We start from the raw sequence: 25,889 nt of genomic DNA, 5'->3' as shown, positions 1-25,889 counted from the left end.
AAACCTCAATTCTTTGGGAGTCTGAGGAATTGATCTCAGCTGTTTATGTTTTTACCTTACCCTTTTGTAAGAGATTATGCTAAATTTTGTTCCATTGTGATTTTATTTATATTACTAGATATTTGATTAAGCTTTTCTTGATTTCTGTCCTAATGTTTAGCATTAGGTAGAGAAAGATTTTAAAAATTTCTTGCAAAATCTAAAATCTAGTTAAATTGGGAGACACTGTGTTAGCTGTAACAGAGAAATGATAGAAATGAAAAACGGTCTCTGCCCTAAAGTAAATTATTTTCTACTGACAGATACAGGATATGCACAGGTTAAATATAAGATAAGTTGCAGAGAAAGAAAGCACTAACAATTGGAGTGATCAAGAAAGGCTTTACAAATAGTTTGACTTAAATCTAATTTAAAGACTTTCATTAATTTTGACTGATGTGTCTATAGCCTATAGATAGAGCAACAGCCACATGTTATTTAATGTTTGGCAATAAATACCATTTAACTATAATTCTACTCTAGTATGTTATTTGATATCAGATAACTGTTGAAGTTATAACCAAGAGAAATAAGATCCTGATAGCAAAATTAACCTAGATTGAAATTTGGTCAAGAAACTGAGGTTACATACCATTTCACAATTCTTATAGACTTGTTGGTTACCTTATTTTTCTCCCCTCAACCCTAAAAAAAAAAAATGGAGATTTTTCCATTAACCTTTCATTGCTACTTTCTGTTGAACTGTGTTTCAGGTATATTTAAAGGCTCCAATGATTCTAAATGGAGTTTGTGTCATCTGGAAAGGCTGGATTGATCTACAGAGACTGGATGGTATGGGTTGCTTGGAATTTGATGAAGAACGAGCCCAGGTAGGGTCATTTCAGACTTAGCAAGAAGTTGATTGCTATTGTTGTTGTGTTTATTTTAAATTTTGTTCTTATGAATTCAGTCTCAACATAATGGTATAATGGAAAAAAAAACATTGTACTTTGAGACACCTAGAATTGAATTGTAGTACTGATAATAGTTGTTATGTGACCATGCGCAAGCTTATTAACCACTCTCTATAAAATGGAGGTATTTGCCCTACCCTCTTCACAAGATCATTCATTATAGGGATAGCACTTTGTAAACTTAGGAGTACTATGTAAAGGTGAGTAACTATTTTATTAATACTTTGCAAAACCCTAAAACGTACAAATGTGTGTTGTTGTTTGGCTTGTGCCATGTTCAGTGGTTGTAAACATTGAAAGTTTTTGCTTTTATCTGAACTGATCAAAATAAGGAAGAACACACACACGCACACACACAGAGTTGGATACAGAAAGACCTTTCAGTAATCTGGGATATAGGAGAGGAAAAGGTGAGGGGGAGAGGGGGATTAGAGAAGGAGGAGATTAAGGGAGGGATTGGTCATAAGCAAAACAAGCTGAAAAGGTGTACAAAATATTTATAACTTTTTGAGGTGGCAAGGGATGGGAATCTGAGAAAAGAACCATAAATTGGGGAATGGCTGAATAAATTATGATATTATAAATGTGATGGGACACTGTTATGCTGAACTCTTACCAGCATAATGACCAACCAGGTTTTCGAAAGATTAATGATAAAAAAAAATACCTCCTGATAGCAAGGTAAAGGACTTAAAATGTAGAATGAGACAGTTAATTTGGGGAGAAGGGGAAAGTGGTTGGGAATGTGGACAGTGGACATTGGACTCCTGACTCCAGGGCTGGTGCTCTACCTACTGCACCACCCAGCTGCCCCCCCATTTATTTTATTTTATTTTTTAAAAAATATTTTATCCGTTTTGATCAGCCAAGATCTGCCTTCTCACCCTCCCATCGCTCTAATCCCTGCTCCCCAAATGGGAAAACAAGGAGAAAAGAAAACATTACAAACGTGTATAGTTAATTAAAACAAATTTCCATTGTCTGCAATCCATTTTGCATTTCATAATGTTCTTTATCTCCTGTTTGGTCATGAATTCTTCTGTTCTCCATAAATCTGATAGGTAAACTATTGCTTGCTCCCTCAGCTAATTTACTTATTCAGTGCCATACCAATCAAACTACCAAAAAATTATTTTATAGAGCTAGAAAAAATAATAACAAGATTCATTTGGAATAACAAAAAGTCCAGAACATCAAGAAAACTAATGTAAAGAAATGCTGCGGAAGGTGGCCTGGCCATTCCAGATCTTAAATTGTATTATAAAGTAGCAATCATCAAAACTACTCGTTACTGGCTAAGAACTAGAGTTGTGGATCAGTGGAATAGGTTAGGTATGCAAGACACAGTAGTCAATGACTATAGTCATCTACCATTTGATAAACCCAAAGACCCCAACTTCTGGGATAGGAACTCAGTATTTGACAAAAACTGCTGGGAAAACTGGAAAAGAGTATGGCAGAAACTAGGCATAGACCAAAATCTTACACCATATACCACAATAAAGTCAAAATGGGTTCATGATTTAAATATGATGGCTAATACTGTAAGGAAACTGGGAGAGCAAGGAATAGTTTACCTGTCAGATTTATGGAGAACAGAAGAATTCATGACCAAACAGGAGATAGAGAACATTATGAAATGCAAAATGGATAATTTTGATTACATTAAATTGAAAAGTTTTCACACAAACAAAGCCAATGAAACCAAGATTAGGAGGGAAGCAGAAAACTGGGAAAGAATTTTTACAACCAGTTTCTCTGATAAGGGCCTCATTTCTAAAATATATAGAGAATTAAGTCAAATTTATAAGAATACAAGTCATTCCCCAGTTGATAAATGGTCAAAGCATATGAGTAGGCAGTTTTCAGATGAAGAAATTAAAGCCATCTATAGTCATATAAAAAAATGCCCTAAATCACTGTTGATTAGAGGGAATGCAAATTAAAACTACTCTGAGGTACCACTTCACACCTACCTGATTGGCTAATATGATAAAAAAGGAAAGAGATAAATATTGAAGAAGATGTGGGAAAATTGGAACACTAATGTATTGTTGGTGGAGTTTTGAAATGATCCAACCATTTTGGAAAGCAATTTGGAACTATGCTCAAAGGGCTATAAAAATGTGCATAGTCTTTGACCCAGCAATAACATTTCTAGGGCTGTATCTCAAAGAGATCATACAAATGGGAAAATGACCCATGTGTACGAAAATATTTATAGCAGCTCTTTCTGTGGTGGCAAAGAATTGGAAATTGAAAAAAACAATTTAGAAAAGGAATTGGAAATTGAGGGATGCCCATCAATTGGGGAATGACTGAACAAGTTGTGGTATATGAATGTAATGGAATAATATTGTGCTGTAAGAAATGATGAGCAGGCAAACTTCAGAAAAACCTGGAAAGACTTGTATGGACTGATGCTGAGTGAAGTGATCAGAACCAGGAGAATGTTGTACACAGTAACAGCCACATTGTGCAATGACTTTGATAGACTTAGCTCTTCTCAGCAATGCAAGGATCTAAGACATCTCCAAAAGTCTCATGATGGAAAATACTTTCCACATCCAGAGAAAGAACTATGGAGTTTGAATGTATATTAAAGCATACTATTTGCTCTTTTTTTTCCTGTTTTTTCTTTTTTTGTTTCTTTCTGGTGGTTCCTCCTATTGGTTCTAATTTGTCCTTACAACATGACTAATGTGGAAATAGTTTAATAGGAATGTATATGTAGAGTCTATATCAGATTGTATGCTCTCTTGGGGAGGAAGGGGGAGAAAAATTTAAAACTCAAAAGTGTATGTAAGTGATTGTTGAAAACTAAAAATAAATCAAGAAAAAAGAAAAAAACAGTATAGGAGATAAATAAATAAGTGAATAAAAAAAATAAAATTTCTAAGATTCATACCTCACTACAAGTTAACAAACATTAAGTACCTGCTCTGTGCTAGGCCCTGTGATAAGCACTGAGGAGCCAAAAAAAGGGCAAAAAAGTCCCTGCTCTCAACCAACCAACATCCTATTGGAAGAGACAACATGCACAAACTATGTGCAAACAAGATAGATACAAGATATACTGGAGAAAATCTCAGGGGGAAGGCATTAATATTAAGTTGTATAAGGAGAGGCCTCTTGCAAAAGATGGAATTTTAACTGAGACTTCAAGGAAGCCAGGTGTAGCAGGGGTGAGGAGTGAAATAATTCCACACATTGAGGGGACAACCAGTGAAAATACGTACTTGAGAAATTAGGCTTAGACATATTTTACCATCCATTCTAAATGGATATGTAACCTTAATACTGAAGATCATACATTAAAAAAATTAGAAGAGAAGCAATTTTTACAGCTATGGACAGCAGATACTTTCTTAACCAAACAAGGACTAGAGGTACTTAGAAAAGATTAGACAGACAGCTTTGATTATGTGAAACTAAAAGGCTTCTGTACAAACAAAATTAATGGACCTAGAATAAGAAGGGAAGCAGTTGATTGTGAAAAAAGATTTGCATTAAATTTCTCTGATAAGAGTTTGGTATCCAAGATATATAAACAAGTGACAGATTTATATGAAACCAAAAGCCATTCTCCAGTAGATAAGTGGTCAAAGGATATGAACAAAGAATTTTTAAATGAAGAATTACATACTATTAACCACCACATGAAAGAATACTCTAAATCACTAATAAGAAAAATGCAAATTAACATAAGCCTAAGGTTTCACCTCACACCCTGCAAATTGGCAAAGATAACAAAAGATGGAAATAATAATGTTAGAGAAAATAGGCACACTAATATATTGTTGGTGAATCAGTAGGACCATTTGGAATTATGCAGGTAAAGTGACTAAAATGCCCATTGTACCCTTTGACCCAGAAATTCCATTACTGGGCTTATAGCATACAAGGAGGCCATTCATAAGAAGTGCTCGTAGACATGGAAATATTTATAGGTGCACTTTTTGTGATAGCAAAGAATTGGAAACAAAACAGATGCCCACCAGTTGAGGAATGGCTAAACCAATTATGACACATGAATGTACTGTGACTGTGCATTCTTATATTGGAAGAAATGACAAATTTTGACAAATAGAAGTAGACAAAGATCCACATGAACTAATGCAGAGCAAAGTCAGTGCAACCAAGAAGACAATATACGTTCAGTGACTACAATGAAGAAAATGGAAAGCGCAACCAAAAAAAGCAAAAATGAATCACAAAACAGAATTATAAAGAACAAGCACAGCTCACAAGAAGAGATGAGACATTCCCACTCCACCACAAGTGTTTTGCATTCGCATGTGTTCTTAGCCTTTGTCAATGCATCAGCCAGGCTGATTTATTTTCTGTCTTTAAAAAAAATACTATTGGGGAAATTAGGTGGAGCAGTGGATAAAGCACTGGCCTTGGAGTCAGGAGGACCCGAGTTCAAATGCTGCCTCAGACACTTGATACTAGCTGTGCAACCCTGGGCAAGTCACTTAACCCTATTTATTTCATGGGATTCCTTTCTGGGAGGAGCAGGGGAGAAGTACTAGAAGAAACTATGGTAATATAAAACAATACATCAATAAAACTTTTTTTTTTTTTTTAAGAAAATGCATAGACTTGAGATCATTAAAAAGGATCTACCTGCACAAGTATTTATAGCAGTTCTTTTTGTGGTGGCAAAAAAATTGGAAATTGAGAGGTTGCCCATCAAATGGGGAATGGCTGAACAGGTTGTGGTATGTGAACATAATGGAGTACTGTCATGCTATAAGAAATGATGAGCAGGCAGATTTCAGAAAAAAGACTTACATGAACTGACACAAAGTGAAATGAGCAGAACCAGGAGAACACTGTGCACAGTAACAGCCACACTATGGGATGGTCAGCTGGATGACTTGGCTCTTCTCAGCGATGCAGTAATCCAGGACAGTCCCAGAGGACTCAAAGAAACGCTCGCCACGTCCAGATAGAGAACCGATGGGCTCTGAACGCAGATCAGAGTCCACGATCTTCACTTCTTGTGTGTGTGGAAATATGTTTTACATGATTGCCCATATATAATCTATGATAAATTGCTTACCGTTTTAGGAAGAGAAGGGAGAGGAGGAAGGAAGGAAGGAAGGAAGATTTAGAACTCAAAATTTTGTAAAAATGAATATTAGAATTGTCTTTACATATAATTGGGAAAAATACTGTTTTAAAAAAGAAAAGAAAATGCATAGCCTTGAGAGACAGTATCTTGTTTAAGCGCAGGCATGGTGGACAGTGTCACTGGATGTTAGAGTATGTGGAGGGGAGGGTAAGGTGTAAGAGGACTGCAAAAGTAGGAAGGGGCCAAGCGGTGGAGGGCTTTAAAAGTCAAACAAAGGGTTTTAGGAGTATTAGGGAACCACTGGAGTTTATTATTAAATAGACTTGGTAATATCAGACCTGCACTTGAGGAAGATCATTTTGATAGCTGAATGGTGGATGGACTCAAAAGGGGAAACATTTAAGGCAGGGAGACTAACCAGCAAGCTATTACAATAGTTAAGATGTGCAGTGGTGAGAGCCTACAGCAGAGTGGTGGTGGTGTCAGAGGAGAGAAGGGATCATATTCAAGAAATGTTGTGAAGGTAAAATTAACAGTCCTTGGCAACAGATTAGATATAGGGAGTGAGAAAGTGAGGAGGTAAAGATGATACCTAGGTTGGGAGACTAGGAGAATGATAGTTCACTTGACAGTAATAGGGGAAGTAGGAAAAGGGACGGGAGAAAAGATAGTGACTTAGGGGAGAAAGAGAATGAGTTCAGTGTTGGATATGTTGAGTTTAAGACTTCTGCAAGACATCTAGTTTGAAATGTCCAGTAGGCAGTTGGAGATGTAAGACAGGAAAGCAACAGGAGAGAGTTGGGCTGGATAAGTAGATATGAGAACAGCCCCGTGAGATAAGTAGCATGAGTATTATTTCCATTTTATGGATAAGAGAACTAAGTTCCAAAAGGTTACATGATCACACAACTAGTAGTTAACTCAGACAGTATTTGCATCTAGATGTCCTGAGTCGCCCCTGACATCCTGCCATTCATGTAGAAACATGAATATGCAAGGATTGTAAAGCTAGCATAAACTTAATCTACAAGCACTGATTGGTATTTGGAGAAACAGACTTTCATTTTGTGTATCAAAGGGAGTGGTGACAAGTAAACCTGTCGTTAAAGTTAATGTCGACCATTCACTGTAAGTCAAAGGAAGACTTCTCATTCCGTTGCTTTTTCTGACAGCAGGAGGATGCCTTGGCTCAGCAGGCCTTTGAAGAGGCTCGGAGAAGGACACGTGAATTTGAAGACAGAGACAGGTCTCATAGGGAGGAAATGGAGGTGAGAGTTTCACAGCTGCTGGCAGTAACTGGTTAGTACTTTACCCCAAACTCCCAGGGTGGGTTTGTAATGTTTGTTTGATAATGCATCAAAGAATTATTGGGGAATTATGTTGTGGGTTTTTTTTTTCTTTTAGTTTTAGAAAGTTTTTTTTACTCTAATTTTGAATTTAATTAAAACCTAAACCTGAATGCATGATATACTGAAAGAAAATACGTGAATTTAAGATTTGAATTAGGTGAAATCTGGTACTTTATCTCATTGTTATTTGTCTTTGTCAGTGAAAAGTCTTTGTCTGCAACATATTGTGTCTTTTCCAAAATTTGTGGTTTTAATATCCACTTTCCTTCAGTTATTTGAAAAAGTTACCTCTGCTTAAAATATGTTTTTAGATTAGCGTGGAACCATTGGGCAACAGTGCTATACTCTACTTTGTTCATCTTGTTTTTTGAAGATGCTTTAAGGAAAAAAAAAACTATGGCATAATAAAAAGAGCAAAGCCTTGGAGCTTGAGGGGTCTCTACTGCTTACTGCCTGTTTGACCACGGGCGAGTCATTTTCTCTCTCTTGACCTCTGTTTCATCTCTTGTAAATTGAAGGGGTAGGACAAGATGATCTCTCAGATCTCTTCAGAATCATTTGTATTATTCTGTTTGTTAATTTGTTACAGAAATTTTAGTGCTTAGCTTCTGAGAGAATAGATTTACCGACCACTACTTTGGATTTTGTTTATCATATCCATTTGTAATTCCGTTTTTATACAAATTCCATTATGTGAATATCTACTTTTACAAGATGTATAAGAGGTGACAATTTATTTTACGAAAAGGTTTTTCATTTTGCAAAGAAAATTCTTAATTTCTGAAGAGATTGAGTTCTTTCTCCTGTTGTATTTAACTTTCATTCATATAAACTTGTCAAGAATACATTTGTTGCATAAATAAGGTAGATTTGTGTTCAAAATGTATTAGATAACTAACATTTGAAATTAGCCTAAATATATGCCATTTTTATGAGTGACAAGCAAACAAATCAAATAGGCATATAATATTATATATGATGCCCCCAGGCAATTCATATTTCTGATTCTCTTTGTACCTAAGAACATGATGTGGACAGGAAAAAGAAATGCTTTGTTATGGTTTCCTCAAAATTTTCCAGTTTTTGTGATTGGGCTTTTGGCCCTATTTTCTTTAAGTACCTGTTTCTATAACAGTGAGCTTTCCTTTTAATTCTGAAAACATTTATTAAGCATCTGCTGAATGCCAGGTACTGTGGTAGGTTCTGGGGACACACAAACAAAAACAAAACCATCCCTTTCCTAAAAAAGCTTGTATTCTACTGGGAGAAGGGAATGCCAAATTATTCGAGGAGAGGCAGAGCATTGACAGCTGGGGAGGACCCGAGAAGCCTTTTTACAGAGGTTAACATCTGAGCTGATCATTCTAGGAAAGCTGAAGTTAAGGGTGGTTAACAGGTTAGAGCCAGATTGTGGAGGGCTTTAAATGAAAGGAACTAATAGTTTAGCTTTGTGGCAGTATGGAGCCACTAAAACTACTTGAGCAGGGTAATGACATGATCTGACCTGTGCTGTGTGGAGGTTTTATTGGAGAGAAACGACAAGCTGGGAAACGAGTCCATCATCACGAATTTGTTAAATGCTTCTTATGTGCCAAGAACTACGCTAAGTTCTGGGGATAAAAGTTAAAAGAGTCCCTGCTCTCAAAGTACTTCTGTTCCAATAGGGAAGCCAACATGAATATGTATACACATGACGTATTAAAAATAAACGTGAATTAATTATGGGAGAGAGGGTACCAGCAGCCAGGAGGATCAGGGCAGTTTTCATGTGCAAGGTAACATTTGACTGAGCCTTAAAGGAAGCCAGGGGAAAACTCAGAGGCAAAGGTGAGGAAGGAGAACGTTCCAGGCTTAGAGAAGATTCTGTGAAAAAGCTCAAAAACCAAAGATGGAGTGGTATTTGTCTAGAACAGTGAGGAAGCCAGGCTGTCAGAATGGAAGTTTGGCAAGGGGAGCAGTGTGTAAAAAGTCTGGAGAGGTAGGAGGGGGAAAAGATGTGAAGAGCTTTAAATGCCACACAGTTGTTTATAAGTGATCCTTAAAGCAATGAGATCAGTAAGGAGGTTGCTACCAATACAATACCAAGTAAATGATGATGCAGACCTGGACGAGGTGTGGCCATATATGAGTGGAAAAGAAAGGATAGTGGAATAGAATCAATAAGACTTAGCAACTGATTTAATGAGGGAGAAGAGGAAAGGAAAGATCAAGAATGAATCCAAGCTTCTGAACCTTCTGGAAGGATGGTAGTACCCTCAATAGAACCAGTCTGCACCTCCTATGCACCAGGCACTATGCTAGGTGCTCGGCTATAGTTACAAAGAATGAAATAAACCCTTCTCCTGTAAGGAGCTTGCACTCAAATGGGAGAGTGCAACAAGTACATACAACTGTATAAGAGCATAAATATTAAGTGAATAAATACAAATATATACAGAGTAGCTTCAGAGGGAGAGCACAAGTTGATGGGGAGGTCAGGAAAGGCTTCATGTAGAATATGGTGCCTCAGCTGCATCTTAAAGATAGACAGGGCCTCAGAAGGAGTGAATTCTAGGCATGAGGTATGGCCATTGCAAAGGCACTGAATCAAGAAATAGAGTGTCCTGTGTTAAGAACAGAGAGAAGACTACTGGAACTGGATTGCAGTTATGTCTAGAGGGACTTTTTTAGTGGGGAGTAAATTATGAATTCCATTTTGGGTATGTTGAGTTTGCAGTAGCCATGGGGTGTCTTAAGAGATTACTAGGAGGCAGTTGGTTGATAAATGACTGGATATTGGGAGAGGGAATAGTGTTGGATATTTAGATTTGGGAATCATCTCCATAGAGATGATAGTTGAACCCATAGAAGCTAATGAGTTCACCAAAGAAGAAAGTATATATTTTTTTAAAGCAGTCCTAGAAGAGAGCACTAAGGAACACCCACACTTAAGATTTAGGAATACATGAGGAATCAACAAAGGAATAATCAGCTAGAAGACCAAGAAGAAAACTGGGTCATGAAAACAAGGAAAGAAAGTATCAGAATTCCTGAGTGGGAAGGAACTTTAAAGGCCTTTTAGTCCAACCCAAAAGCCTTCTAGTCCAACCCACACAGGAATCCCTTCTAAAATATGCCTGACAGATGGCCCTAGAACCGTTCCTTGGAAATTTCCAGTAAGAGGGAACTCATTACCTTAAGTAGCTTTTCCTACTTTTGGATAGCCTAATTGTTAGGAAGTTTTCCATTATGTTGAGCCTAAATTGATATCTTCCCAACTTTCATTCATTGCTCTTGTTTCTGCCTTTTGGGATCAAAGGAGAAAAGTCATTGAACTCCATATTGGATTTCAAAAATGAGTTCAGTTCTTGACCCTACTACCAACGACCTGGGTGGCCATGGACATGTTATTTCTCTTTCCTTGGCCTCAGTTTCAAGTATAAAATGAGGGGGTTGGATTAGATGACATCTTAAAGCCTCTTATAGCTCTAAATCTGTGTATGATCCTAAACTAATTCCTCTTTGCCCTTCAGATATTTGAGACAGCTATCATTTCTCCCCCTAAGTCTTCTCCAGGCTACACATGCCCAGTTTTTTTGTTTTTTTTTTTTTCCCAGCAGATCCTTAAGTGGCATGAACTCAAGATTCTTTCCATCCTGGTAGCCCTTTTCTGGATGCTCTGGTTTATCAATGCCCTTCCTAAATGTGTCTCTCACATCAGTATAGTACACCAAATATGGCCTAATGTAGCAAAATACAGAACCACCATAACTCTTCTATTCCATGATATTGTGCTTTTCTTGATGTAAAGTAAGATTACATTAACTTTCTTGGCTGCCATATCATACTGTGACTAATTGAACTTGCAGTCCAGCAAAATCCCCAGTTCCTTTTCAAATGAACTGCTGATTTATCCATACATCCTACACTTACAATGTTGATTTTTAAAATCCAGATTAAGACTTTATTTCCTTCCCTATCCAGGAATTCAGCAATGTTTAATCCATGACTTCGAACCAAAGCTCTGGGTTTATAGAAATTAGGTTTAATCTTAGGGAAAGTGTCTCTTAAAAAGTGTCTTCTTTGCTCATGCCCCCACCAAAGGTCTTTTCTCTGAGAATTAAATTTATACCTTGTGTTTAATAGGTCCCTACCAAAAAGGTAAAAGCTCAGCAAAAACTCAAGACAAAAAATACATAAGATATAGGACAAACTGTATGTCACCCAACAAAACACAAAGTACTAATACCCAAGCCCATATAGTAAAAACATCACTCCTTCCTCTCCAGCAAGTCACATCTTCCCCAGGGAGCTGTTCACACATCTAGACTTGGAATGTTGTTGTACAGTTGATGCTTCGCCACAAGGGAAAAGTACTTGGGAAGAATAGAATCAACTCCTTTCCCTCTAGTGAGCCTAACTTCCCCAGGGCCCTATGGTCCTGCAGACTCAACAGTAGTACTTTGTGATTAAGGGCCCCCTCTGAAGGAGAAAACACTTTGGGTGGCTTCTGAGCCTTCTGAGGCCAATAATGTACAATATTAATGAAGGGCAAGGTCTGGACTGTCTCTTATTCTTCCTTGACTATAGCTCCTGCTTTATCCAAGAATTGCTGTCATGGTTTCTCAGGGACATGTGGTTCTTCATCTCCTAGGGTCCCATGGTTCCTTGTAGTAGCCCAGCAGACATGTATATTTCCCTTCCAGGAAACCGAGAGTCTGAGGACCCCATGTTCTCTGTGTCCCCTAATTTTGTGTCTACTCTCTTACAAAGTCCAATTCTTGAGGGTATGGCTCCAGTATATGATGACTTGGACATTTTTAGTGTGGTATCAGTGGCAAAGAATGCTCAGAAGTGTATTCATATCCCATTAATGCCAGAAAAAAGTCTTGAATGTAGTATCAGTATGGATGCTTATATCTTCCACTGGGAGACATTTTCATATGGAAACAAAGGCCTTATCTTTAAACATGGTTCATCATGATCAGGTGTCCCCTGGTCATGTGCTCTACAATTGTCAAAAGCTTCAGAAAAGTCAAGGAGAAAAGGCCTTTAAATTTAGAAGCTTGGATGTTTGATAACCTTGAAGAGTAGAGTGTTAATTACTTGATGATATGATAAATTAATTTTTTGCTGTTTTGCTAATTCAATTAAGTGGATATACCCCCCCCCAAAAAAAAACCTTTCATCATCATCATCACAGTCTTTGTCCTTTTTTCAACACCAGAAGTATAAGTAACCTGAGGTTAACTAAATTAGGCATGCATGTATAGTTTATTGATGACTTTGTAAAATTATCCTTTGTTGACTTAAGGAAAAAACCACTAAGTGCATACCCATAGATGGGGGAAATGGATGAACAAACTATGGTATATAAACAATAGAGTGTTATTGTGCACTAAGAAATTATAAATACGATGAATTCATAGAAACCTAGGAAGGTTTAATGAACTGAGAGAGTAAAATAAGCAGACTCAGACGAATACTATCTATGCACAACGACAAACTCACCAAAAAGAAACTGCCTTTCTTAATGTCCTTATTTCTTCGTAGGGCACCACCATCCCTCCAGTCACCCAGATTCACAACCTCTAAGAGTTATAGTCTTCATTATCCCTCATCCCCTTTGTCTAATCATGTGCTATTATCAATTTCACTTCCACAGCAGCCCAAATTCATCAGCTAAACTGAATTTAATAAACATTTTTTTAAACACCTACTCTGGGCTGGGGTGTTGTTTGTTCTTTGTTTTCTTTTTTTTTTTTTCTCCCTTTTTTAGGTAGTTGGGGTTAAGTGACTCGCCCGGGGTCAGACAGCTAGTAGGTGTCAAGTATTTGGTCTGAGGCCTGATTTGAACTCAGGTCCTCTTGACTTCAGGGCCAGTGCTCTATCCACTGAGCCACCTAACTGCCCCTCTTAAGTAAATTTTTGATGTCAGCTTGTTTTCACACCATTTTGTCAGAATACTAATTCTGAGTGTATTACTACTTCACCCTATGGTTGCTTCCCAGGAGGAAGCAAAATTAAAATGTAGTACAAGTTGATTTGTTTGGGTTTTTTTTTTTTTTATTTGAAAATTCTACTTAAGATTTGCCTTCATGGGCAGGCACATAATTCTGAAAGGATCAATAGAGATTGTCTACCCTAATCTCCTTATTTTATAGATGAAGTTAGGGCCCAGAGGACGATGCTTTTCCCAAGGTCCCACAGTAGTTTAGTGCCTGAGCTAGAACCTAGAACCCATATCTCCTGACTGTAGGCACTCTGCTTTCCTGCTGTGCCACACTCAAAGCAAAGGATGATTTGTGATCACACTACCCACAGAGATGCACTAGCAAATAATAATTGCCTATAGGTACCCTATAAGAAAAACTGGGATTATTTTGCCGTAAAAGAGAAGGCTGAAGAGATTTAATAAGGTCTAAGTAGGTGGTCCCTGTTGCCTGGTTAGAGGGAGGGGCAAAGCAGCAATACGAATGGCAACAGTCTTACTCAGAGTCTGAGATGCCCCTGGTAAGAGTTACTTAGATACTGAGGAAAGCAGCTTTGAGCTTATCAAATTAATGAGTTTGGGGAAGCATCCAGGCAAGTGAGCAGAGGGCTGGCCTTGGAGTCAGAAAGATAAAGTGAATTCCACCAGAGACACTGACTGTGTAAGTCACTTCACCTCATGTGCAAAATAGGGATAATACTAATAGCCTATGCTTCTGGATTGTTGCAAAGATCAAATGAGATCGTGTATGTCAGAAATCTTAAAGTATCTGGGTCAGCTATTAGTCCTGCCTGGCTGTGCTTTTACTGATCTAAGATCATTTAGAATTCATATACTTAAGTTTCCCCTTTTGCAAAATATGGAAAACATTTAATTCCTTCACTGTAAGTATCAAATAGGCCGTATCTATACTACTTTTCTGCTGAATTTCTGCAGCAAATTTTCTTTACTTCTCAGAAATATCGTGAACTTACCCTATTGGAAAACAATGACTTGACTTGGCAAATGAGGGATACTTTCTGCAGTAGAGGGAATAAACATGATTTACTCTGGGAACGTTGGCTAAATTACTATTAAATCATTGGCATGCGGAAAAATGATTTGCAGAGCAGTGGAATAAAAAGTCCCAGAGTTCTGTTTCTGTGTACTCCTGCATTTCCACCCATACTTGGCTCCTAGTGCCCAATATCTTCCAAAAGAATTAACTCCTCTGTGATGATGTTAGTTGTGAAAAGAAAAGTAAAAGCTTTCCTGCCTCTGACCCTGTTGACACAGTAGAAGCTTAAGTTGCTGTCTGAAATCTTCATTTTGGTTCCAGTTTTTCAGGATGCTATAAATAATTATTTGATTTTTCTGGGTCTGTCTATAGTCACTTTAACCTGACTAACTTGTATAAAGAATATTTTCTCATGCCCTGGAAGACATAACAACTTAAAATGTGAAAAATTTAATTCTGGTCAGTGAAAATCTTAGCTATTACATTTTCCTAATTTGTATGGTTAAAATTTTGAACTTAAGTAATAATAACTGATAAATACTGATAATATTATCAGTTCAGTATTTAGGAAGTGTAATTTGGCACTTAAAACAAATTTAATTCACATAATTTGGAATCTTTTGAGAACTATATTCCATCCCTTATGGTTCAGGTTATGAGAATTTAAACTATGTCAGTGTGTCAGTGTTAGTTTGATGAATACTTAAAGCTGAATGTTACATCCTAGAAGATGGAGAATTTAAAATTTTAAAGTTTCATGGAGACTTGTCCTTTTTTAATATAAAGTAATTAGTGATGTTGGACTTGTAGGTTTTGAAATAGGCCTTTTTAGTATTAAAAGGTAATTCATGGCTTAAAATATCTGTTTAAAATTAGAAAGAATTTAAGACTGTAGTAATTGAAATGACTTTAATGGAGACCAGATTGTGTGTTCAATAGGGGAAAAAAATCCTTGCAATATTCCACCACCCAGCTTCTGTCCCAGGAACAGGCGCCAGCTTTGGTCTTTCATCCACTGTTGGGCAGCATATGAAAATAATCACATGTAGCTGGGTCTGTCTTTAAACATTTCTTTCCCCAGTAGAATCTCATGCTTATCCTTCAGATCTCTATGGAGATACTTTCCCCACCATAACAAATAGGTAAAGTATCGCCAAAGAATGATTCCTAGTTGAATATTTAAAGTAGACTGCTCTGAGGCATGGGGCCAGAAGATGGGAAATGGAGAAAATGCCAGAAATGATGGGCAATTGATTGTGTTTAAGGAAGAATAGTTTGAACAGCCAAAAATAAAATTATTCCAGTAGCTGTTTTTAAAGAGATTATAAGTATTTTATATACATTTGTATGTTTACTTTAATTGGTTTCTATACCAATCAACACTTTAACTAAATTGATTCTGTGAAAGAAGGTTTATGCTGATATGAGATCTACCTCATCACTGAGGAACCTATACTTTATAGTCTTTAGCTAATCAGGTATTTTAACTTAATTTTCTGTAGAAGGTTTGGTGGGAAATTTGCCCAAATATTCAAATGTGAGGTGCTTCTAAGTATGTACCAGAATTGGTAAAATTGAGCCAATGTGTGTTCTGATGCGTGCTTATGTAAAAATGATAGCAGAGTCCCTAAAACTACTTAATATAGTGGGACTGGTGCCAGGTGATAGCAATTGTTATTACTATAAAAGGTAACCCAAAGTTTACCACAGGAATTTTAAACTTTTCAGACTTCCCATTTATATTTCCCAAAAGTTGGTCTAGGACATTGCAGTTCTGAAAAGAAGAATATCTAAGGACTCAGCAGAGATTGTGTTCTGATTATAGAAATGGCATTTTACTTCCTTTAACATACCTGAATGTGAGATAACCTAAATTTAGAAAAAGGACACTCAGAAAAACATTAAACAATACCTAATGTTGAATGCCCTCAAAATTTTAAATTTTCTTATCCATAAATAATAAAAATTACAAAATATTTTGGATTTTTGGCAGACTTTTTTTTTTCAAAGTGCATACATAAGATTGGTTTATTTCATTGCATCTGTGATCACATCAGCTAGATAATCCCTTTACCAATGCTTTTCAAAATCCATTCTGAGTATCTTTTCTAGTTAATGAAAAACATTTTTAGGTCAGTGGTCCTCAAAGTGGGAGCCAAGCAACCCCAAAGAAACTTGGAATAACCCCAGGAATACAAGACCAGCCAGTTAAAGGGTAGGGAGAGGGGGTCACATTCCACCCTCCTTGTGTTAGCCAGTCATAGAGCTTATCTTTCCCTTGGATCCTGTCACTCTCTTCACCTATTCTTACCCAACAGTTCTTCCCTCTGCAGTCTCCAATCCAACTATGCAAGTTCCCAGCAACTTCTCTTCTAGACTAGGCTTCATCTCTTTGGGACTGCTATAACCTAAAATGCCCTACCTCACCGAGCATACCCTTATTCTGCCCCAGATCATCTCATGGCTGCCTGCCCCTGGGCTGTTTGGGGCTCCTAGGCTATGGCCAAGGAGTAGAAACCACAGCACTTTTTCATTTTCTAAGCAACAGTGAGTCTCATAGGATGAATAGGCCATGGATGAGTTGTGATATAAATAACAGGTGTCATTATCTTTCCCCAAAAACCTACCCTTCTTCAAAACTTTCCTGTTTCTCTATAAGGGACACTATCATCCTTTAAGCCACCCAGATTCACACCTTGGTGTCACCCACTCACTCACCCCACATCCACATCCAATCAGTTGCAAAATCTTGTATCCACCTCCGTAATATCTTTAGCCTTTGTCCCTTTCTCTGTATTTACACAGCCTTCACCCTTAGCACCTCTCATCTTAACTAGTGTAGCCTCCTAATTGGTCTCTCTCCTCTCTAATTCAACTTCCACACAGATGCCAGGGTGATTTTTTTAAAAGACAAGTCAGACCGCTCCACAGTAAACTTTATCGACTCCCTGTTAGGATCCCTGCTGGAACCAAATAGAGACTGCTGTCTTGGCATTTAAAACTCTTCCCAACCTTTCCATCACCTGCCTTTCTCACCCTCATACGTGCCCTGGCTGCCCTCCTTCCTTACCCCTGCTTCTTAGCATCCTTTTTTTCCTTCAAGCCTTAGCTAAAGCATCACCTTCTACATGAGGCCTTGACTGATTCCCCCAGCACCTAATGCCTTCCATCCTAAAATTACCTTGTGTTTGTTTTGTATATAGACTATTTAAACACACCCTCTTTTCCCTAACATAATGCCAGTGTGTCAGTCAATGAATATTTATTTTTTTATATCCATATGGAAAACTGTTCTCCATTTAAAACACACTACCAACATAGTAATGTCAAGAACAATTGATATCTTCGATTAAAGTTATTTGTTGTTTTTCTTGTTTTTTTATTTTTTCAGTTAACAAGCATTTATTTTCTCTCCCACTGACCACCCCAAAATCCCTCATAACAAATAATATGTAGTCAAGCAAAACAAATTCCCCTATTGGCCGTATCCAAAAATGTGTGCCTCATTGTGCATATTTAGTCTATCAATTCCCAGTCAGGAAGTAGGAGTGTCATCCAACAAGTATTGATTAAGTACCTCCTAGGTGCCAGTCAGTGGGGTTACAAGGAGAAAAAAAAAATGAAACAGTCCCTACTCACAAAGGAATGTGTTTCATACTTTACATTCCCAGTTTCTGGTTCAGGGCCTGGCATATAGTAGGCATTTAATAAATGGAGTGACTGGTTGTTCATTGAAACTTCCAATCAAGGAAATCACAGATCCATTTTTTGTATTGGAGTACTAAGAGATTCACCTACTTGGTTTCAGTGTCTACAAACTTAGCTGAATCTCAGCTCTGAATTCATGGAACAAGCTAGTTTTAAAAAGTGTTTGAAAAAAAGCTGTAAGAAAAGATATGTAATACACTGAAAAACATTTACAGAGTTCTAAACTGAAGTACATATTGGAATAAAGGCAAATATTTCACCACAGAGCATTTATTTGGCAAGTGCTACCTAAACAAATTTTATAAAAATCTCTGAAAACTTTTACCCCCAAAAGATTACATATGCCAACATTTTTTCCACATTGGGGTTTGTTGGCTATGTCATAGCAAAATGATTTTAAAAGTTGTAGAATTTTAAAATGTTGTACATTTTTCTTTTTTAAAAACTGTCAAATTCAGTGACCTTTTTATGACAAGTGACTATTAGTATGCTGTCTAGCAGATTTTTTAATATGCATACTTTTCTGTCATTTCAGGATGATATTTTGAAAAGCATTTATTGATATTTGTTTTTAAATCCCCTTCATTTCCCAACATACATCTTCCTTCTCCATCCAGAGAGCTTTTCCTATAACAAAGAAGAGAAGGGGTGGAAGAAGTAGTTAAGGAATACTACTAACTAACCCCTTAATTGAATCTGACAGTATATGCTGTGTTTCACATCCATAGTCACCCACATTTGCAAAGAAGGGAGAAAAGGGCCTTCCCATCTCTTCTTCAGGGCCAAACTTGGTCACTATAATTATTGCACAGCAGTAAAGCAATCCTTTTACACTCCCTGATTGACTCAGCATCCCACTCACCACAGCAGCTTTTCCAAACCTTTTCATCTCTCCTCAAATCTCCCATATATCTTACCCTCCTCCCACCCTCTCAGCTAAGAACATTGCCTCATGTTTCACTGAAAAAAAATGAAACCATTTGCTAAGAGCTCCCTCTTGTCCCTTCTTCCTCATCTCACCTCATACAGATGCTTTCTGTCACTTTCTCCTCCTTCACCCCTCTCTCACTTGAAAAGGTGGCCCTTCTATATACATGAGTGTTTCTGTTCCATCCATCTTTTCCAGCAGATTGTCTCTTCTATCATCCCCTCTCTCTTATTTAACTTCAGTTTTTCTCTTGTCTACTGTGTGCTTCCCATCTGTCTACTTAACATGTTTCCTCTATGCTCAGACCTTCCCTTGATCCATCCATCTCCACTGGCTCTTACCCCATATCTCTTCTCTCTTTTATGGAGGCCATCTACAATCGATGTTTCCACTTTATTCTTAACTCTGTACAGTCTGGCATGGGGGACAGCCAGTGAAAATGCCCAGAGTTAGGAAATGGATTGTCTTGTTCAAGGAATGGCAAGAGGCCAATGTAACTGGATCAAAGAGTATGTGTAAGGTGTAAGAAGACTAAAAACGTGGGAGGGTAGGGGAGTTATGAGGCACTTTGTATGCCAAACAGTATGTTTTATATCACATCTTGGAGGTAATAGGCAGCCATTAGAATTCCCGCTTCTGTAGGAGGGACTCCACACACCACCACCACCCCACGGTTGATTGTCTCCAATTTATCTTATGTAAGTCTTGTTTATATATAGTTGTTTATGTGTTGTCTCCCCCATTAGACTATGGGCTCCTTGAGAGTAGAGACTTTGTATCTCCAGTGCTTAGCACAGCTCCTGGCACATAATGGGCTCTTAATAAATGTGTATTGACTGACAGCATTCAATTTGAATTCTGGTATCGTTCTTTATGTTTTTATTTTTATAATTGTGTTTTGTTTTTCCAGTTGTGCTCACTTTATTTTCCATCAGTCCATATAAATCATATAAATCTTCCCATGCCTCCTTGTATTCTTTATCTTTGTTCTTTCTTACGGTGAGAGAGAATGAATATTTGTTAAGCACTTACTATGTGCCAGGTACTGTGCTAAGCACTGGAGATAAAAGAGAACAAACAGTCCATTCTGTCAAAGAGCTTATATTATAATGGGGAAAAATAATGCATATGAAGAAGATTGAAAGGGGTTGGAGCACCACTTATGTGTAGGCAAATGGGTGTGGCAGTGTGCCTGACTGGAGAGTGAGCTGGGACAGAAGTGGAGCAGTATGGCAGAGATTTCTGATGATATGACATTACTTTTCAAAGACTTATCAGTTATGAAGTTGACTCTTAAAGGTAGAATCACCCTCATGGGGGTAAGGCATGTTGTAATAGAATAATATTCCTTCCTGTTCATGACCCCTGTCTGTCCAGCCATTCAGCAATTGGATAATCATTTTCTTTGTATCCATCTGGAGTTTCTACCAAAAATGGCTGCTGTAAATATTTTTAACATTTTTTTGACCTCCTTTGGATAGATGCCTCATGCTGAGATCACTGCATCAAAGGGTTTAAACACTTGTTCAGTCGTGTCCAACTCTTCGTGACCCTGTGGACCATATCTGTCTGTCCATGAGGTTTTCTTGGCAAAGATATTGGAATGGTTTGTCATTTCCTTCTCCATTGGATCCTTTTGTCAGGCAATCAGAGGTTAAGGATCAGAATCACACACTTAGGAAGTTTCTGAGGCTGGATTTGAACTCTTGTCTTCCTGACTCCAGGCCCGGTGCTATATATCTGTCTTTACACATTCCCAACCTTTCATTAGTCCCACATTTTATCATTTTTGCAAATTTTCTGAGTGTAAGGTAGAACCTCAGTGTTGTTTTGATTTGCATTTTGCTTATTATTAAGGATTTGGAACTTTTTTGAGAACTATTCATATCCATTAGGGAATGACTAAACATTCTGTATTACTTCCTTATATATCTTGGATATCAGACAAAGGTAACATTTCTTGACAAAAAATTAAAAACTAAACTGCTTTTCAAAGGAAATTTGTATTATGGAGAGAGCATTTTCAAAACAAGTCCTTGGAAATGTTTTCATAACTAATATGATTTGTTGTCTGAAAGGATATTGAGCATGTCACCAAAAGAACTCTCATATCTATACAACTTAAACTTGAAAACAGTTCTCCAACCTGTTTAAAGATCTTCCAAATGAAGAGTGTCTGTGCCTATACCTATTTGTTTAAAAATATTTCTGAAAATTCAACACCTTCAGATTTTGTTGTTGTGTCATTTCAGTCCTGTCCAACTCTTCATAACCCCATTTTGCAGTTTTCTTGGCAAAGGTACTGGAGTGGTTTTCCATTTCCTTCTCCAGCTCATTTTACAGATAAGGAAACTGAGGCGAGTGGGATTAAGTGACTTGCCCAGGGTCACACAGCTAGTAAGTGCCTTAGGCTGGATTTGAACTCATAAAGATGAGTCTTCCTGATTCCAAGCCCAGTGCTCTATCCACCAAACTATCCCAGCCTTCAGATTAGTTTGTAAGAATAATTGGCTTATATCAGAGAAGATGGAAATTTACTAGGTGGATTTTTACAAAAACCTTTGCATAATTGATGGGTGGGATTGAATGAGAATCATAATAGAGTAAGTGTAGCCAACAGTGCACTTCTTTACTTTGGAGCTATGTTATCTTTGTGAATGAAGTGTCTTTGTCAACTATGACAGCCACTAAAGCCAAGTATTGAAATAGAATTAACTTAGAACCATATATGTATATATAATTACAGATGTACACATTTTGGAAGTTTGTGCTCAAATTTTTTTTTTTTTTTTTTTACTAATGGGAGTGAGTAATTCAAAATAATTTAGTGTTTTGGATTGCTGAAGGCAAGAATATAACAGCTAGTATTGGGAATACCTGTCATAAAGCAGTCACTCATAAAATGTCAACATTAGGAAGGACTTTAGCTATCATATGATCCAGTGTATTTCCATTTTACAGATGAAAGTCAGGAAACTGACTTGTCCAGAGACATTTAATAAATATTTAAGCACCTATTATGTGCTAAGCACTCAGGATACAAATGTGAAAAAGATAGTCCCTACCCTTAAGGAGCTTACAATCTAATAGGAGAAGACAGCTCACAAAAGGAAGCTGAAAAAGAGGGTAAGGGCTGGGAACTAGGGAAGAAGGTACATGGGCAGGGTATGGTGGAGTCCAGTTCAAGAAGTACAAACTGGTGGGAAAGGAAGAGATGGTTGGCTTGGGAGTCCCCTTTAAATGGAGACTTTGGGAGGAGTACTTTGTTTTTTGCCTTCCAGCCCTCCATTCAGAGGGCAGAGGGCACTCAGGGTGCTGAGAAGGTGTATCAAAATTGAGTAATCACACAGCAAGTTAACAGCAGTGTGACCAGAAAAGTCAGGTAGAAATAATTTTGTGATTATATTAGTTAATCTTTCACGTGTGATCCTAACCTGAATAGACTTCTCTGAAAGCCATTTCATGAACACATAATCATTGATGCTTATTTATGGACTAAAATCATCCATAATTTTTTTTTTCAGAGGGAGTGTCCAGCAGACCTGTGATTTCAGCTGTGTAAGGAACTCCCAGGTTGGAAACTTCCTCCACCAATGCAGATTGTCATCTGTAGCTTGTACTTTTAGACTCACAACTTCTTTTTGTCTGTTAACTTCACTTATCAAATGGTGGGGTTAACCTCTAAGTTCCCTTCCAGTTCTAAATCTGTAATCGTATGGGACATTTCCATTATTCTAACATAAATGATGATGATAATTACTAACATTTATATATAACTTTAATAGTTATCTAGTAGCACTGAAAGATTAAAATGACTTGAGCTCAGGTCTTCTTGATTCCAAGTCTAGCCCTCCTCTACTACCACCTTTTCTCTCACCTCAGCATCATAATAGCTCTCATTTATTTGATGCCTTGAGGTTAGAAAAGCACTTTTTCTAGGTGGGAGGAAAGGGTTCTTTGAGGAGTCTGTAATCTCCTCATTAGGGTTATAACCCTCACAGGTGCAGGTCACAACCCATTCACCACCTTCTTACCCTGTGCAGTTCTTGTGCATGTCCTTCTGTAAATACTCAAAGGCCTACTACTAGAAACCTTCCTCTGAATCTTGTAATATTTCTGGGATACCATTACAACACTTGGACTATTATCCCCCACTCTGAGTACATAGCCAGCTCACTTCTTATTCATGTTATAATAAACGTTATCTAGAAAAGGTTATTTTTTTTTCAGGTTTATTACCCCCAAAATTTATACTATTATACATACCTTTTATTCCCATAAAATTATGTATTTTTCTATTTATTTGGGAGAGGATACTTGAAATAAATTTGCTTGGTATGTAGACAGAAAGTTGAAGTGGGAATCAGTACATTTGGATTCATATCCTCACTCTAACATTTACTAGCTGTGTGGCCTTGGACAAACCACTTAATCTCTATAAACCTATTTGTTGTCCATCTTCAGAATAAAGATGATGCATACTTTATCTAAACTCATGGGATTGTTGTGAAGAAAATATTTTGTAAACCTTAAAATGCTAGAGAAATATTAGTTAAGTTCAACCTCCCCATTTTACGCAAAAGGAAGATTTAATATTAAGGAAATGGTGTTAGTGCTATCCTTGTGGGAATGTTTGAATGCCTTTTTGGTGATCCCTTTAGTACCATACCAGCCTACTCTGTATATTTACTTTTTATCTGTGTATCTAGCTGTGACTTGATTGGCACCTGGACCACTAAGTTTAAGATAGCATTCAATTTTATTTCCTAACCCTTCTCCTACAGGGTGGGGTCCTAAAGGTGATTAATTGCATTTTTACCTTTAAACATTTTTTTCCTGTAAATAAGAATATGCTAGAAAGCAGAAGTGGTCTTTACATTGGAGAAAGAATAACTGGGAAAAAATGCTTACTCTGCTGAGTCCTCTGTGTGAGCACAGCTCAGCAATATACATGGAGACTATTTTTGTAATAGAAACAGGCACAAGTCTGTGTGTGGTTTTTGTGTTTGTTTTTTGTATATTCCTGGAGCCTTAGATTCTGTGTGTTCCAAGAAAAATCTCTTATTCTCTATTTATTTTAACCCCCTACAGAGTTCAGTTTTTTAAATTGCAAGACTATGCTAGAGGACATGTTATGAAAAATGTAGACTATATGAAAGTTCCTATCTACAGTGGGCCTCTCCTAGAGGTTAGGATGGGGAGATGAGGGAGGAAGTCAGAGAGCTAAAACGATGTAATGACTAGAGACTGCTGTAAAGTAATATGGTCTAGGAGGAAGAAAGTATGCCTGACTTGTATTCTTTCCTTTCTTCCATTTCTGATAAACAAAGGATGTTATTAGCATATCTTATCTTCTCTATTGTCCTGTCTTTGTGGACAGATTTTGTTCTATGTATGCATTAATTTTCTTTTTAATTAATTAGAGTAGGAATTTCATCTCCCTAATCGAAATCAAATTGTTTATATTAGAAATTCATAATAGGAAGAATACTGGCTATGGATTCAGAAAACATGCGTTTGAATTTCATTTCTGTTGTTTACTATATGTGTGACCTTGGGAAGTCTCTGGGCCTCATTAAGGTGAGGGAATTGGACTGAATGATCTCTAAAATTCCTTCCAGCTCTTAAATTCTGTGATCCTTGGTGGGGGGGGGGGGGGGGGGCATGACTTCATATATAAATGCTGGGAAAAAATGCCCTGCAGTTCTCAGTTATCTCCAGATAACCAGCTAAGAGAGTTTTGATGAGGATATTATATGGTTTAATAAGCATGGTGATGGCCAGTGGCTGCTTGTCAGGCAAGTACCAGCTGGTAAAGATTTTTCTTATCTACCTTCTTCTGTAGCTTAGCTTTATCACCATAATAAAAAATTATTACCCATATTTTTGTAGTGCTCAGTGATTTACAGAGCATTTTCCCAGTGGCTATAGTGTAAATAGTATTATCCATATTTTACAGATAAAGAACTGAAGCAGAAAGAAGTTAAATATTGCTGCCAGGGTCACATGGTTATCAGAGGCAACATTTGAACTTAACTTTCTGTTGAGGGCAACATTCTTCTAGTCACTCAAGCTCAAAACCAAGAAGTTATTCTCAGCTTATCACTCTCACTCACCACTTGTCTGGTCAATCCAGTCTCCAGAACATTATCGGCATCTCTCTCATCCACTCATGTGACTACCGTCTCAATCAGACCCTCATCACCGCTTTCCTGTACCGCTGCAGTAGCATCCCAACTGATATCTCTGCATCTGGCCCTCTACTCTCCAGTCCATTCTCTACATGGTTGCCAAATTAATATCCCTAAATCCCAGGGCTTACCATGTCACTCCCATTCAAGAACCTTCCATTGCTCTGTATTGCCTCTAAGCAGGGATTCTTAACCGGTTTTGTGACCTGGACTCCTTCGGCTGTGTGGTGAAGTCTATAGACCCCTTATCAGAATAATGTTTTTAAAATGCATAGTATAGGGAAAGTGGGGGAAGGAGAGGGAATATTTATTTAGAGCCTACTATGTTCCAGGCACTGCTTTTACAAATATTATCTCATTTGATCCTCACAGCAACCCTGCAAGGTACCATTTTATAGTTGAAGAAACAGGGAAAACAGAGATAAAGTGACTTGCCCAAGGTCACACAGCTAGCAAATGTCTGAGGCCACATTTGAATTCAGGATTTCCTCACCCAGGCCCAGTGCTCTATCCGCTGTGCCACCAGCTGCCTCTACTACATCGGAATACAAAGGAAACCAGTTATTTTGAAATACAGTTATCAAAATATTTTTTAAACAAGTTCATGGACCCTAGATTAAGACTCTCTGCTCTAGGATAAAATGCAGACTCCTTATCTGTCATTTTATGCCCAAAAGGACAGACCTCAGCCAGTCTTTCCTGACTTACTGTA

General features: G+C 37.5%; 1 protein-coding gene across 7 annotated transcripts in view; it reads left to right on the top strand.

Annotated features, from left to right (window-relative positions):
• CBFB (core-binding factor subunit beta) overlaps positions 1 to 25,889 on the top strand; it is a 99,367-nt gene that overhangs the window by 58,064 nt on the left and 15,414 nt on the right. For 2 of the 7 annotated variants that reach the window (XM_027846953.1, XM_027846993.1), the window contains exons 4-5: positions 753 to 869; positions 7,206 to 7,332. In XM_027846953.1, the coding sequence (XP_027702754.1) occupies positions 753 to 869; positions 7,206 to 7,332 (244 nt within the window). Of the gene's footprint in view, positions 1 to 752; positions 870 to 7,205; positions 7,333 to 22,510; positions 22,560 to 25,889 lie in introns of all 7 variants that reach the window. The other 5 variants (XM_027846967.1, XM_027846984.1, XM_027847003.1 and 2 more) reach the window with 4 other exon arrangements.

Source organism: Vombatus ursinus, unplaced genomic scaffold (assembly GCF_900497805.2).
Source record: "Vombatus ursinus unplaced genomic scaffold, bare-nosed wombat genome assembly UNPS02005286.1, whole genome shotgun sequence".
Classification (NCBI taxonomy): Eukaryota; Metazoa; Chordata; class Mammalia; order Diprotodontia; family Vombatidae; genus Vombatus; species Vombatus ursinus.
This window is presented reverse-complemented; position numbering and strand designations above follow the sequence as displayed.